The 16,214-nt window shown below is 33.8% G+C and overlaps 2 protein-coding genes across 2 annotated transcripts in view; one reads left to right on the top strand and one right to left on the bottom strand.

The window, feature by feature from the left end:
• Positions 1-2,804: 2,804 nt before the first annotated feature.
• LOC127872835 (calmodulin-like protein 3) lies at positions 2,805-11,939 on the top strand. The gene is made up of 6 exons (XM_052416257.1): positions 2,805-3,186; positions 3,803-3,836; positions 4,606-4,749; positions 8,270-8,405; positions 10,148-10,263; positions 11,105-11,939. Exons 1-6 carry the CDS (start codon positions 3,184-3,186, stop codon positions 11,173-11,175), a joined length of 504 nt encoding a protein of 167 aa, XP_052272217.1. The 5' UTR covers positions 2,805-3,183; the 3' UTR covers positions 11,176-11,939.
• LOC127872820 (neurexin-1-like) overlaps positions 11,906-16,214 on the bottom strand; it is a 171,509-nt gene continuing 167,200 nt past the window's right edge. Inside the window, exon 21 of the mRNA XM_052416236.1 lies at positions 11,906-16,009. Coding sequence (XP_052272196.1) covers positions 15,598-16,009 — 412 coding nt within the window. The 3' untranslated portion in view covers positions 11,906-15,597. The remainder of the gene's footprint in view (positions 16,010-16,214) is intronic.

Raw genomic sequence — 16,214 nt, 5'->3', positions numbered from 1 at the left:
GTCAAAACAAATGACCAATGATGAGCATGTTTTGCGTAAAAATGTCGCCTTTAATGTGTATAGCAGGGTTCATAATCAGATCGTTTGCATTGTAGGTTTAAACTCATTTATTTAAATCACATACACTATTTATATAATTACTCTCACGTAAAACAACACATTAATATAAATACTGAATTCACAAACTGTGAATGTATGTTATCGTAAATTTTTGGTGATAGGTATGTGGTCAGTATGGCAAGTTATCGATGAAAAATAATGTGAAGATATTTGCTGAGGATCTTTCAAAAAAGAAAAAGAAAACTTCTATTTCTATCTATCATTAACCACACACATAATGTTTAAGAATAATATTTAACATGAGCATCATCTTATTATTGTTAAGATGCAGGACTCGTATTGTCGATTTATCTTAGGTCTGATTTACCAGAATTTGTTAAAAGTTTCATATTCCAGTAAAACCAACACTGTTATAATATATTAACTTTTATATGAAAAATTAACGTGAAATAAACAACAAAAATACTTTTTTTAAATAACATAGATAACAAGTATTAAGAAAACTGAATTAAATTGGCGACTTTAACCCTTTAACGAAAAATAATTTCTGCATATCCTCTTGTTCATCATATAGTGTTGTATTGCTTTTAATGTGTGAATTCTAAATTATAATTTTGTGTGTAAATCTTAAGCGGCTTGTTTACAAAACAAACTATTTGGAAAATCAACTGACCAGTTATCATGTGTGTCTGTGTGTCTATGTATTTAATATGAAATCCCTAACCTGGATACGATTTACAGACATGCTATGATTCAGTACATGCACCTTTTAAGAAGTGTCTTGTCGGGCACTGATCATACAAAGATGTAATGTAACTCGTTTCGAATGAAGTACTGACAAGTTCATTATGCGACGTTTAAAAAAGGGAAAACACAGTTTAATAACATATACACTCTTAGCCGTTATACAACTGGCTGTGTTGTTAAAGATAGATAAACTACAATATCACTGCTATTTTAAGGTGTCAAGATTTATAGTATAAGATTTCATATAAGAGAATATCCTAGGAAAGGTATCAAAATGCAGGCATGTGTTGCAGTGTATCATCAATTAGATAAAACGACAGGAATTGTGGGTGACTTCTTTCTGAGCCAAATAATGAGGTAACCGGATGTCTCACCTATCGTCTGATGTAAACTAATGTATTTGTGTAACACATACTTCAACAATCGCATGACTATATTAGCATTTTGAGATAGTTTACCGACACAATTTTTTTTCTTACATCATTTTTTTCTTAGGGCCTTATGCTGGTTGGCTATAAAATCCAATAGAAGAATCACTTATCAATGATCCTATATTAAAGAATCACTTACAAAATATATGTAATAATTTAAATGTTCTTTTAATCATTGCACTCTTAGTTATTTCAAAGAAAGTTGATAGCTTTTATAGCCTAAAAAAGTATGAATACGAACAAATGACAATAACACATTTTTAGAATATAGAGAGGTTTAAACAAGGAGTTTTGCATATCAAAATGTTCGCTAGGCTCTGTAGATTTTGAAATTATAACTCATTCAGATCAAAAGTGCTGGGGGGGGGGTGCTGAGAAATCCAAGACGCCGTCCAAGATGGCCACCAAAAAACCTTATCACTGATATATCTACTTATGATAGGAAACCAGTAACACCCTTAATATGCGAGTTATTTGAGACAGTTTGTTTTAATAGTATGAGTCTGAGAGTAACGGTTCTTGTGCACTGAATTTCCTGAAACAGGTATATATTTACCTGAGGTGCCATATTGATAGCTCACATAGTTTATCAATTATGTTCATGACTTGCGATGATGAGGCTTCCTACTTCGCCGACACACGTAATCCATAAATTACACAAAGTCATGAGATATAAATAGAACTGAACACATTATGCTTCATATTTCGGTGTTTGTTTGTGTTTTTTAACTGTCGTTTATAACTATTAAAACTAAAAAACATTGTCATGTTGACTTTTTGTTCACATGGAAGCTAGGAAACACCATACTTTTTTCAGGGTTCAATAAGCTGTGCCCGCGAACGAAACATGTTTCTGGTTTGCCGGTAATCACATTTGACAATACTGTATATAGCTGAAGTGTTGAATGTGTTTTGACTTTTCCTGAAAACGTGTAAAAATGTTTTAACTGTCCTTTATGAACATTGATAGGCCTGTATGAAAAAACTATATAATTATGGTTGTTTATTAATGGCAAAACTTACATAACAACTCTTAAAACACGTTCAAATATTGTCAAATGTTTGCCAAACCATACGCAGTTTTAACAACATAGGTACTTATCGAAAATAGATTTTCAAAGTAAACGTCAGTCATGCCTTTAACTTGTAGCAACCCTACGCGATTATTCATATGGATAATCATAAGAACACATATATATTTCAGAGTTCAATTTTACTACTGACCTTTCGAACAGTTATCTTTTACTGTGACATTGTTTAAACCCACATTATTGGAAAGACATGACGGTAGCATAATGTAGATCCGGATTGACCATTTTGCTCAAGTGTCAATATAAAACTATAAGTGCGTTATAATCTAATTAATCTCAAGTCTTAATTCATAGCTTAATCTAGCGATCAAATGACAACGAATTACAGCAATATTAATAGTTCAATCAATAGTTTCGATCAAAACAAAACGCCGCAAATCGCTTTGCAGCTTTATGATATCAATAACCCGTTAATAAAATACAGGATAGCGCGTTGCAACATTTGAAGATAAATGCCGGCAAAAATCATTTATTTTACAGCTGGCGCGTTATTAAAAATGTTTTAGTGTCAAGGGAATATACCATTGTTTAAATGGGCTATCGCTGTACGATTACTCATCGCCAATATTTTATGGTGGCTTACATCTGTATATGCAAAAGCATTATCAAGACTATAAAATAAGTTTATGGTCAATCATTTACTTTCTTCGCTGCTGATCAGACATGATCTCAAGAGTGCTTACACTGTTAAGTCGTGAATGAAAGTTACTTTTCTAAATTTGCACAAGGCTGTGTGTTTATTGAGTAAGCAAACATTTTTCCATTTACACTGTCCACCGAAGTGTCGTGAAATAACATACTGCCGGCTGTTGAAGCCTCGCATTAGCACGCGAGTCTTGGATTAGTAAAGATCAATGGTAAATATTAATTTCACTGAATTCTAGTTGTTGTTTTTTTCTTCTAGTTTATTTGAATTGTGTAAACAGTATTAAGGTTTGTCTCACATAAGTAATGAAGACTTACATTTATTAAGGCCCTTAATATTGGTTGAGAGAATAAAATTTTACGCTGTAACGTAAATTATTCAAGTTACGAATTAGGAGATTATCCAAATTATGCAATTCATCTAAAAAGGGGATATTTATAATGTGACAGTAATATATTTAACTGTGCAACATTAAACAAATGTTTACCCCGGCCCGGACAACAAAGTTGTAATTGTTTGGATATTTTTTTACCGCAGCATATCTCAAAACTATGGTGGTCTCAACTTAAATGTTCACGGGTAGATAGCATTGAGAGTTAATTTATAACATTTAACTTTTGAATTGGGCATATCTGTCGATTCATACGGGGTATCAAATTGTCATAGGTACATAGATATCAAAATATTGAGTTCAGTACAAAAGAACTATAACTCCTGCCTTTATAATTGGACAGTAACAGCCCTTTTAAATGTTTCTGCAAAAACTGGTTTGTATTACGTGTTAATTTGTACATGTATACTAGTATATTTCTTCATAAATGTTTCAGGACCCTAACTCTCTCACAGACAAGCAAAAAAAAGGTTAGTTGTTTCTTGACTGTGTATGGTAGTAGTTAGATAAGCATACGTTGGGTAAGCAGTAACCCAGCAGCAGCAACGCAGATTTGAAGTAGTAGTAGTAGTAGTAGTAGTAGTAGTAGTAGTAGTAGTAGTAGTAGTAGTAATAGTAGTAGTAGTAGTAGTAGTAGTAGTAGTAGAAGTAGTAGTAGTAGTAGTAGTAGTAGTAGTAGTAGAAGTAGTAGTAGTAGTAGTAGTAGTAGTAGTAGTAGAAGTAGTAGAAGTAGTCGCAGTAGTAGTAGTAGTTATAATAGTAGTAGTAGTAGTAGTAGTAGTAGTAGTAGTAGTAGTAGTAGTAGTAGTAGTAGTAGTAGTAGTAGTAGTAGTAGTAGTAGTAATAGTAGTAGTAGTAGTAGTAGTACAAGTAGTAGTAGTAGTAGTAGTAGTAGTAGTAGTAGTAGTAGTAGTAGTAGTAGTAGTAGTAGTAGTAGTAGTAGTAGTAGTAGTAGTAGTAGTAGTAGTAGTAGTAGTAGTAGTATAGTAGTAGGAGTAGTAGTAGCAGCAGTAGTAGTAGTAATAGTAGTAGTTGTAGTAGTAGAAGTGGTAGTAGAAGTCAACAGCACCAGGGGCAGCAGCAGAATCAATAGTAGAATAGAATTTATAACAGTAATCAATATATTTGCATTTGTTCTTGTTCAAGTTCTGGTAAACTTATATTATCCTTATTTAAATACAGTGTGACATACTTAAGTTGCCTCATGTTATCTCATTTTCGCCAAATCGTTTTGCACAGAGATTCAGAAGGCCTATGCCATGCACGTGACTCCCGAGAGACCTGGTATCTCCCAGGTAGAGGCTCGTACCGCCCTCTTCTCCCTCGGCCTCAACCCAACACACATCGATGTGGCCAAGTTCTGGTCCGACCAGGATAAACCCGGTATGTGTGGCCAGTTTCAAATTTTTGTTGCTGAATGAAATGAATGTCTCAAATTGATTTGTATGCTTCGATATACGCGTGTATTTATGTGCAAAGTAAACTACTTGTGCGTGCAAAGCAAACTACTTGTGCAAGTGTAAACTTTTGGCCGATACACTACCTGTTGTCGTTGTTGATGTTGTTTTCGGTTTTGAGAAAAACTCCACATGATAGACTAGTGATTTAATACACACTGTGTATAAAATATAAATTGTATTTGAAGGTGTCGGTAGATAAGATACAATTTCCGTCTTGGCCCACTTCCAGTTTTGTCTTCACCTTTAAAGAGGTGGGGTACATAAGTTTATATGTGATTGAAGTTATTAAGAAATAATAATAATAATAATGAAACCTAGCAGTTATATCAGTTGTATTAAATGGGGGATGATTTCGAGTTTGACAACTAGTAAATTTTTATTTAAAAATGCCATACCATAAAATAAGGAAATAAACAATATTAAAACAAGCATATACATCTACACTTTAGTTCAAACTAAAAGCCAATGCTTTAAGCCTGAATAGGCCAGTGGTAGCGCTTATACGTTTGCGTTCAAATGCTTGGGTACGAATCCCGTCGACGGCGATATTATTAAATATTTTTTTATTAATACTATTATACATATACCATCAGTGAAACGCGATAATTATTTTGTTGTCAGTGAAAACGAAACATTTACAACAAATGAAACATTATATGTTGTCCGTAAGTACGAAACATTTACAATCAGTAAAACATTATATGTTGTCCGTAAGTACAAAAATGTGCACACAAGTTCATTGAAAAGTCATCACCATGATCAAAATAGTTAACGCTTCTTTTTTCTACAGATTTTTAATCCATTTATGCCTAGCGTCTAGAAAAAAAGGCTTTGGCAAACAGCGTAGACTCAGATGAGACGCCGCATGATGCGGCGTCACATCTGGGTTTGCGCTGTTTGCTTACATGAATTTCTGTAAGAAATATTCTAAATATAGAAATAAATACACTAGACATCCCTAAATTTGGAAATAACTTGATCAAATTTAAAAGGATAGAATTAAGAGTCCACTAGGCATAAATGGGTTAATATGCCCTTTGTTGCGCTCAATCATCAATTTTCAATAGCTTGACATTTGCACAATCTTGAACGATGCTAAAATCGGTAGACTGGAAAAGTGTTTGCGTTACCGGTGCATTGTAATATATTATTATATGTTGTTTATAGATAAATTAAAGTATTAGTTTGTCATTATTTTTGTTCATTATTCCATAAATCGCAGGGATTATTTTCCCAGTAACAAATTCATTTAGATAACGACACCAGATGGATTTCTACGTACCAAATTTAGATTAAGAATCTTCTTTCCCAAGGCATGGTTAAGATGGTAGAAAATGTCTCCGAATGGGAATTGCTCATTTTAGAGCATTTGAGATTTTGAGCATTTGAGTCAGCTGTGATTTAGATTAATTAAATGTATTGTTAAATAAAACAACACACAACATAAAGATTTCTGCTATTAATTGACTGAACTGTTAATTACAAAATACCGGCGATTGTCGAACGGGCATACATATTGATCATTTTTATCGAATAATTGCCCGAACTAATAAAAGGAAACAAAACGCGTATTGTTTAATATGACCTTAAAAGTTCATGCATTGTAAACCATTGTCAATTTACTTGATTGTGTATCTAATCAATCAATCTTCATATCACCTTATATATAAGTAATACCAGGGACCTAAACAAATAATGTTGTTTGTATAGGTCCCTGATAATACGCGATACTCTCGTCATAAGCCGGTAATGCAAATAAAGCAAATTAAGAATTTTATACGCTCGTATCCATTTTCTGAAAGAGTCAAACGCTAGTAGCCCTATCCTTTTGTTTGTACAAGGCTTAATAAATACATTTATGCTTTACTTTCGATGTTTGACATTTTGCATTGACACCTTTTGTTTTTGTTACATCAAAGATGCGTAATATATTATATTACATATATGACTAGATTTGATTGGAACGGTACATATCAACTATATTAAAGACATCTCATGTAAAACGTAACATAAATGATTCTTAAATTTTAATAACATGCTGTAAATAGATTCTTTAATTTTGCATTCTAAGTGAAATCTACAAATGTTCATGCATTATATGTGGTTCATCATAATAATTTTCGTCGTTTTACCTAATCTGGTTGAAGGAATTGCATATTTTTATCTATTCCATCGATCGTTGCAGGCTCTTTATATAGTTTTACAAGTTCTTTATGTAGCACATACTTAATCAATCATGGGCGTTATTTTTTATTTTGCCCTATTTTATATCCCATTGTATAAGAATAATGGTTTGTAAACAATTCTTTGAACAGCCCAAGTACGTATCCGACATCACAGATGGTCTGTAATTCGTATACTCGGTGCACAACGCAGTGTTGTAAATAGGTGGTGTCCCGTTTCTTCGTTTTTTCCCGAATGTAAGGTACCCCGCTTTTCAAACAGTATGTTCTTGCACGACGATTACATTATATGTGAGAGCAAGGAACGACAACTCTGCATGGAGATTGAACGTCTGGTAACAATCTCTAAGCCGAGTTGTCGTTCCATGCTCGAACATACAATCTCTGCCATCACAAAAAAATTCTTCCAGATCTGGAATGATTTTATTTTTTTCTTTAAGAATTATATTATAAAAAGTAGTATCATTTTATTCTTAATGGTAGGATTTTCTTGTAATGGCAAGGGAGCATGAAACGACAACTCTTCCTGCTTATAGCTATGCTGGTTCCAGTTAAATATCTGCGCGGAGGATGGTCAGCTACCCTGATTAACAGTTTTAAATACCTGGTGTCCGGCTTTAAATGTAAATGTCTGAAAACTCCAAGCAGAGATTTAAATGAAACCAGCATATCTGGATCAAATTTCCTGATGAAAGCCGAGCCAATTTGTACAATTTCCATTTGCTATTTTTACTTTTTTTAAATATTGGTGTACCTAATGTTTTTATTATGAACCTAAACGTATACACTATATCTAAAAATGACATTAAATGATACTACTTTTCACAAGATAATACTTAAACAAAGGCAATACAATTCTACCAAGTCTGTGTGACTTTCTAGTGATGGCAGAGATTATATTTGAGAGCATGGGACGACAGCTCTGCGTGGAGATTGGTCTGAAACAAGTTTAACAAACTATGCTACATTTATGGTACTCCGCTTAACAAACAGTTTCGCATGTCTATTAACCCTTTCCATAAAGAGTCTGAACCTCTATTACCCCTCTTAATGATTCAGATCTCGTGTTTTCTGCGTATGAAACAGTTTAAGAAAGCTTTTATACCGTTTTACTAACAGTTCAAAACGTCCGGTAACTCACTTAACAAACCCGCTGAATAAAAAAGTTGCAAAATTTCTGGCACCCCATTTATCATACAGTTCTAAATTTCCGGTTACCCACTTGATAAACATAAATAGATGACTTGTTTCCCGCTTCAGATGACGGCTTACTTGATCTCGAGGGGTTCGTGTGCCTGCGCTGCACCCTGGATGAAGACCCCAGACAGACCCTTCGCTGGGCCTTCAACCAGTTCGACACCAATGGGGACGGTGTCATTGACAAAAAAGAACTGAAGTATACCAGTTTACACATTGACCCTCCTAATAATAATGATAAGATCTGCTTTTTAAGATTCAAACGAAAGCATAATTAATAATGACTACAATCCAAAATCGTTTCCTTTTCAAATCTCTGATGCTGTGATCAATTTTAAATTAAGCGCTGAAAGATATCATTTTTCTCGAATGTTTTGTAAGCTTTGGTACAGGTGACATTTTTTCTCTCTCAAATAAAATATGCTGGTTGGGGGATGGACACCTTTTACTCCCCCTTTGATTCCGCCCATAGTTATCACACGATTCAGTGTTTAAAACTAATGAATATTTCTTTAAGATGGTTCTTAATTAGCCTGGCGGACTGCACAGGCTAATCTGGGATGACACTTTACGCACATGCATTAAACCCCCTTTTCACAGAGAACGGCAAATATAATTCACATTTGTTCAAATGGCCAATACTGAGGAAAAGGCACCAAACGCACAACTTTTCTAAGCATTTGCAAATGATCACATCGTGATTTTCCAGCGTGATCGCTCGAGTCGAAAAAGTAGCTTGTTTCCACTTATCCGCCCTTACAATTTTTCGTGTGGCACTTAAACATGTTTTTACTATTTCATGTTTCGTTGTTTTATCATGTTTGCTACACCGAATTATACTCTCTAATTCGGCCTATTATCGGGACTATGGCAAGGAAACTGCATTCCTACTGCAACATAAACCCATTTATGCCCAGTGGACTCTCCCATCCTTCTAAATTGGATCAATTTATTTCCAAAATTAGGGGTGTCAAGTATATTTATTTCTATATTTAGAATATTTCATAAAGAAATTCATTTAAGCAAACAGAGCAGACCCAGATGAGACGCCGCATCATGCGGCGTCTCATCTGGGTCTACGCTGTTTGCAATGTCCTTTTTTCAGGACGCTAGGCATAAATGGGTTAATGACGATTTACAATAAATACATTTTGCTATATCATAAGTTAATAAAAATAGCATTTAAAACAAAATGATCATTTCGATAGAATCTAATTAGCAAAAAGTCAAAACAAAGCAAGTATAGAACACATGACTTCGGAGACTTACAAAGAAATAACACTAGTCCTCTTTTCAGACAGCTTCGCTGTACTGCTTGGCTAATAATCCTGTCAAAGCTAAAGATGTATACATGTAGAGCACTCAAACTTATGAAGTCAAAATGTGAAAATAAAGGGGCAAAAACAGGCCACTTATTAAAAAATGATTTTTTACTAACAATGCGTAACAGTCTTAAATTATTATTAAAGGAATTGCATTCGATATTTTTGTCATATTTTCTGTTTGTGCTATTTGTTTAAGAAGGTGCATATTTGTAGCTTCAAATGCATTCGTTCACAAATTGGAAAAAATGACTCATAAAAATATCATATATAAGGTAAATTGCATGCATTATATTAAAACAACCGAAATAACAGTATTTAAAATTATTCAAGACTTTTCATAACAGTACATTCTTATATGCTCCGGAAATACCTGGAAAATGCATGTTCGTAATAGATAGTCCCACATCAGCCTGTTAGAAATGAAAGAACGACTCTCTTCGTTTTTATTGATTATTTGTGCAGAGGGGTCTTTTCTAAACGAAAATCAAATGCAGGCTGAACATGCCTTCCCAGATTAGCCTGGGCTTACTGCACTGGCTGATCTGGGCCAAACTTAAATCGCATGAATTAAGCCCGATTTTCACACAGCGCGGTTGACATGTATAACTGGTTGCAGACGCATACTTGTTACCATCTATGACGACAAGCTTGGCGACTTGGTAGACGAGGAGTTCGTGGATGATTGTCTCAAAATGGCGGACGTGAACGGCGACGGCGTTCTCCAAATAGAAGGTAAAGTTACAACCACGATGGAGAAATCAAATGTATAGATAAACTTTTGTTACAGACGATGGAGAAAATCGTACGAAGCAGCGCTTGATAAAAATGAAAAATAATATTTTAGGCCATGTCAACGGTTTGAAATCCTGTATGAGATTCCAATCACTTCCGAATGCCTTTTTACTTAAAACAAATCTTCCATTGGCCCTTTCACTACCATTTTGTGTATTACAGCATCCATGAAAGGATACTAAACATATCAATAATAACCGACGTAATAATACAGTGTTGAACTATCTATTGTTAGGACTGGGTAGTTCTTATAGTTCGCAGTTATTTTTGTGTGTTAAAGGTCGACTATTCATTATGTTTAGGAACGTTCCTCGCAGTTTGTCACTCGCGTCGTTTGGTTTGGTTGTAGAAAGTGACTCGTCGCAGATAAGATCCTAAGACCTAGGTGGCTGTACAACTTCAATTGATTTTGTTGTTGCGTTCATATATACCATTTTATTTCGCGACAAGACCTTACACTGTTATTAAAGGCGATAACGCTACACTTGTCGAAGTTATACTCGAACCGTCAATGACTGGAGTACTTGTCACGCATGGATGTCATGCAGTGTAGCCCCATTGCGGGACAATGATATCAGAATCATCCGCGACGGCCAATGCACACATGTACATATTAAACATACAGAATCTGTTCCAACTCTCCATCAGTTCTTTACAAGATCGTTAATGATAGTCAAATACAGTGGATCGGTAATGTTAAAAAGTCGAAAGATTGAACAAGTTAAACAAAATACATCAGCAACCAGAGCCATGTACACATGACATTTTATAATTGTTTCAGAGTTTGTGGACATGCTGATGGTGAGGACGGGAAAGGACGGGAGTTCAGCGACATCTTCCCCTGTCACGTGACTCTATATCTGATTTGATATAGCCATATTTATTGTTTGTGGACAACACGGTGGCTCGAGCAGTTTAGTTTGGTGGACCATTAGAATACTTTTTTTGTTGTGTGTCTATTTCCGATATAGTTAGTTGCCAGATAAGCAGATGATAACAACTACATGTAGACAATTAAGGTACATGTACATTAATTTACTTGTCTTAATTATACGTGTATTCTGTACTAAGTGTCGTCACAAATAAGCAAGAGCAGTCCGCACAGGCTAATCGTCGGCGACACTTTTCGCTTGAATGGATGTTTTAGTTTTAATGAAGTGTCTTTTTAACGAAAACCAAAACCTATTTATGCACCAAGGCCTGTTTCTCAGCGCGAGGTTCGATGGAATAACACTGAACTACCTACTCGTGATATTGAATTCACTCCGTAATCGGGTAATGAAACAACGGTGCGGAAAGATCGCCAGCGGATGCCAGATTAAATGAAGAACAGACACAGAAAGTACCAAGACTTGTATGACTTCAAGATGTGTCCGTACTTTGCCAATTTGTTAGGAAACCTCGCTTTTTTAATATTTGATAAAGTAATGTGGATTTATTCTGCCCTCCTTAAATGTGAATTGATATGAAATTAGAAATCAAACGGAGGGACAAAGCTAACACTTAATGCGTATTGACGCCGAGAATTATACACCCATAACGTTTAATAATAAGAATAAACAAGCCGCGCGACCTCTACAGGCACGTTTGAATCATTTATTAACATTTCGGCATCACAGTATTTGAAATCACACAACATCACAAGAACTGAAATGGAACACAAAACACAAATAATAAACAGTTCGTGTTACATATATGCAAATTATACCCGATCTTACAATATTATAGCAATACGTATATAATATTATGGCAGTTCTATGCGGAAAAATGATAAAAAAATGTCTAAATACTGAACATTGGAAAAATTTGTACACGGTGTATTGGACATAATGAGTAATAACTAATGAATCTTCTACATTTCATCAATTCTATTATGTAATACGCAACAATAAATTAACAACCATGTAAACCAAAAACAATTCAATTGTAAAGGAGATGCAAAGCACATACAGCGACCACATCATCCACGCATATCATGTTTCTTAACAGATAAGAAAATGTATTTTAACTCGAAAAATAACACGATAGATTATTCAGTTGTATACAACGGTTAAAAATTTTCAAAAAACGATTGGTATCGTTCACTGAAGCACATATCCATTACAAAAAATAAACCAACGATTTAGAAGTTTTATTTGGCATCATGCATGCTCCTGAAATGTGAAGTTTAAATTATTTTTTAGATATGAATATTTACAGATTGATTATATCACTAAATATTTGCGTGATCATAACAGAAATATTTAATGTATTTAAACAGATACACCAACAAACAAGAAATATTCATTGGTCCACAAATGTATAATTCTATAAAATTTAAAATTATGAGATGATAAAATACAAGACACCTAACAAACTAGTAGTACAAAAATCTGTTATATTATAATAATTTGCCTCTATATAAGAGTCCTCATAGAATTACTAAAACATTTAAGTGTTTATAGTTCATTAATGTGCTTAGTGTTTAAATAGTTGTACGATAATTCATTCTTATTGTACAGTTCAGTTCAATATCATAAACTGGAGAACTTGACAAAAAATCTGTTTTTATCGCTGCTCTAAAATATAATTATATCATATATAATGCTAAGCTTTAACTAATGATCAGAAATGAGTATCTATTAAAGGCAAAAATAAAAGTGGAACACATTCCTTTGTAATATAATATGTCATATTATGTTTTAGTTGTTTGATCAGGACTCTTAATACCATGTCTGACGTGTTTGATCTTTGATCATAAATCAGACACATCATAGGAAACAAAACATGCAAATTTGTTTAATCCATATCCCATGCCAAATAAATTGTGTTATGGATGGGTGCAAATCCCTTGATATATGGTATAATCATAAAAAATAATTAAGAGTAATTTTTTGTATGTATTGAAATTCTCCTCATTGACATCTATACACCAATGAAGTTTAATATTGAAATCTTGTAGCATATCTGAGATATCGCCTTGAAAAGTTACATCATACAAAAACAACATATGGCCATAACTCTTCGTTAAGAAAGTGTCCAGTTATAGTTCTTGCCCATGGTACTTCTTCCCATCGATTTCTACACACCCATAAAGTTTCATTTTGAAGTATTATATTGTATCTGAAATAAAGCCCTGAAAAATTCTATCATACAAAAACATCAAAGGGCAATTACTCTGATTTAAGAAAGTGTAGGGTTATGGTTCTTAAGCATGGCCCTATTGCTTATTAGTATCAATACACCCATGAAGTGCAGAATGTGCAGGCTAATATTGGAGACACTTTAGTATATGTAATAAGCCCCATTTTCACAGAGTGAAGCTCAAATAAACACACTGTTTAATAAATAAATTTCACTGTGTTGAAATTGTGTGAATTTTTGCAAAATTATTCTAAAACCAAATGCACCAACAGTTGACCATACTTAAATAATATTGATTATACAGCACAAGTTTTGGGGTCAGTTTTCTGTCAATGCACACATTACTGATGGAGATGATAAATGTATGTGACTTTATCAAACATGTTAATATTATGCAACAACAACAACATTAGTAGCAACAAGCACAACAATGAAAATATGGCCGAATAGAAAGCACATTACATTAAGAAATGGAAATCTACAAATGAAAATGTACGTGATTCAAAAAACAAAGTTACAAAATTATCCAGTCATCTATCAGGGTAAATGTGATAATGAAATGAAAATATTGCACTTCAATTTCCAGTTATTCAAACCAAATATCATTTAGTTTTACATGAATATCCATGTAAGAATACAGAAAAATATTAGATAGAAAAACTTTTAGCAGTTTTTTTTCTTAGATAAGACATTTTCCACATTCATAAGCAACATACTTTAGGCAATGATTTTGTAAGTTACAAGCTAATTTATTCTTGCAAGTCGTGTTCAATCAAGTACATACTGGTCAGGTTGGTATAATAACTCACAGCTGCACAAGTAATATTTCAAAAGTTTGATACATGTATATGGATATAAATGGGCCATGCTCTGAGAAAAAGGAGTTTAACCCTTTGCATGCTGGGAAATTTATCGTCTGCTAAATTGTTGTCTGCTGAATTTGTAAAATTAGCATTTTTTTCAATTTTTTTCAAAGAATACTATCAGAATAGCAAACAGTTTGGATCCTGATGAGACGCCACGTTCTGTGGCGTCTCATCTGGATCCAAACTGTTTGCAAAGGCCTTTAAAATTCGGTTCCAGCACTGAAAGGGTTAATGCATGAGCGTAAAGTGTTGTCCCAGATTAGCCTGTGCAGTCCACACAGGCTGATCAGGGACAACACTTTCTGCCAAAACTGAATTTTTGATGAGAAGAGACTTTCTTTAAAAAGAAAATATAATAAAAGCAGAAAATGTCGTCCCTGATAAGTCTGAGCGGACTGCACAGGCAAATCGACACTTCACGCATATGCATTAAACCCCTTTTTCACAGAGCAAGGCCCAATTATTTAATAACACACACAGAAACAGTTCATCATTGGTCAGTTTGATATGGAAAATCAAAGTTTTGCACAAAAAAGATATAGCAAAGCATGAAATCTTAAAAATCTACTGCATGCCAATCTTTCCAATACAATAGAGAGAGGCTGTGGTTAAGAACAGATGATGAGGACAGGGGTTTGACTAAAGGAGCTATCCATTATGATCAACCAGTAATTGATTGAAGATGGTACATGTGCAACAGTTACTACCATAGCGAAACAATTCCTGTGCACTCTTTGTACTTTCTCAATTGACTCATATGTGGAAACAAATGATGTGATGCTGTTACCTGCCTTTATTATCCGTTTATAATAAGTCTTACTTTGCTTATAATTTTAAAATGAAAACTGTCCGAAATTGCTGCACAAAACTTTGTTTGCCCAATAATTAAACAAATGATTTGAATAATTATTCATGAAATATATGGTCGACAAACCTTTAGCAAAACGAGCCATGTTGCATCTAGTACAGAGTATCATTTAAATGTTCACAATTTAAATTAAAACATTAATTTACTGGAAGAAACTTTTACCTAAAATAGCCCTATGTAGCTTTATCTCCAGAACTTATTAATCAGAAAAACACTACATAACAAATTGGTCATGAACAAATATTTTATATATTGTAAATAATAAATCTTTTTTACAACAATACAATAAACTTCTAAATAGTATGAAATCTTCTGTAGGAAACTTCATTTGACACCAATGAAAATTTAAATATTGTATATGCTTCCTATAATTACTTAAGCTTCACTTTTTTCCACACACGAGTCAATCTCCTCATATCATACATACCATTCTTTCACGTCTCGCTTTTTACCTCCCGCTTTACCATTACCTACACTAGCAACTGACCCACCATTACTCTGTTGTTTTTTAGCCTCTAGATTTGCAAAGTTCTGGCTCTCATCAACACGATACGTACCCTCGTCACGACTTCGAAACCTATACAAAGCTACTGCTAGAATAATGAAAGCTACTAAAACACCTGCTACTATTCCGATAATTAAAAATATGTTCAAATGGCCAGTGTCATTAGAGCTCCTTTCAGCATTTGGTCCATTTTTCTTGGTTGTTTTCCCATCAACACTTGGGGATACTGGATTCATGTCTGTTGTGTTGCCACTGGTGTTTGGAAATATCTGGGTGCCTTGTGGACAATCTTTGCAGTTGTTGGTATTGTTGACGTTGTTTTCACTGAAAGTCATAATATATTTGTGAAGGTGTTTTTATTTTCTTATGATAGATATATTGCATTTTTTATACACAAAAACAAAACACGTTACAAAATAACGTAATGCAAATGATTCTATTTAACTATAAATGTTTTTTGATTATGATTATTATTTATAATATATTGTCATTATTAAAGCAATGTGCAAGGCTATCAATTACATACCAT

This window comes from Dreissena polymorpha, chromosome 3, assembly GCF_020536995.1.
Source record: "Dreissena polymorpha isolate Duluth1 chromosome 3, UMN_Dpol_1.0, whole genome shotgun sequence".
Taxonomy (NCBI): domain Eukaryota; kingdom Metazoa; phylum Mollusca; class Bivalvia; order Myida; family Dreissenidae; genus Dreissena; species Dreissena polymorpha.
The sequence above is the reverse complement of the archived record's forward strand: the minus strand, read 5'-3'. Positions and strand labels throughout refer to the sequence as shown.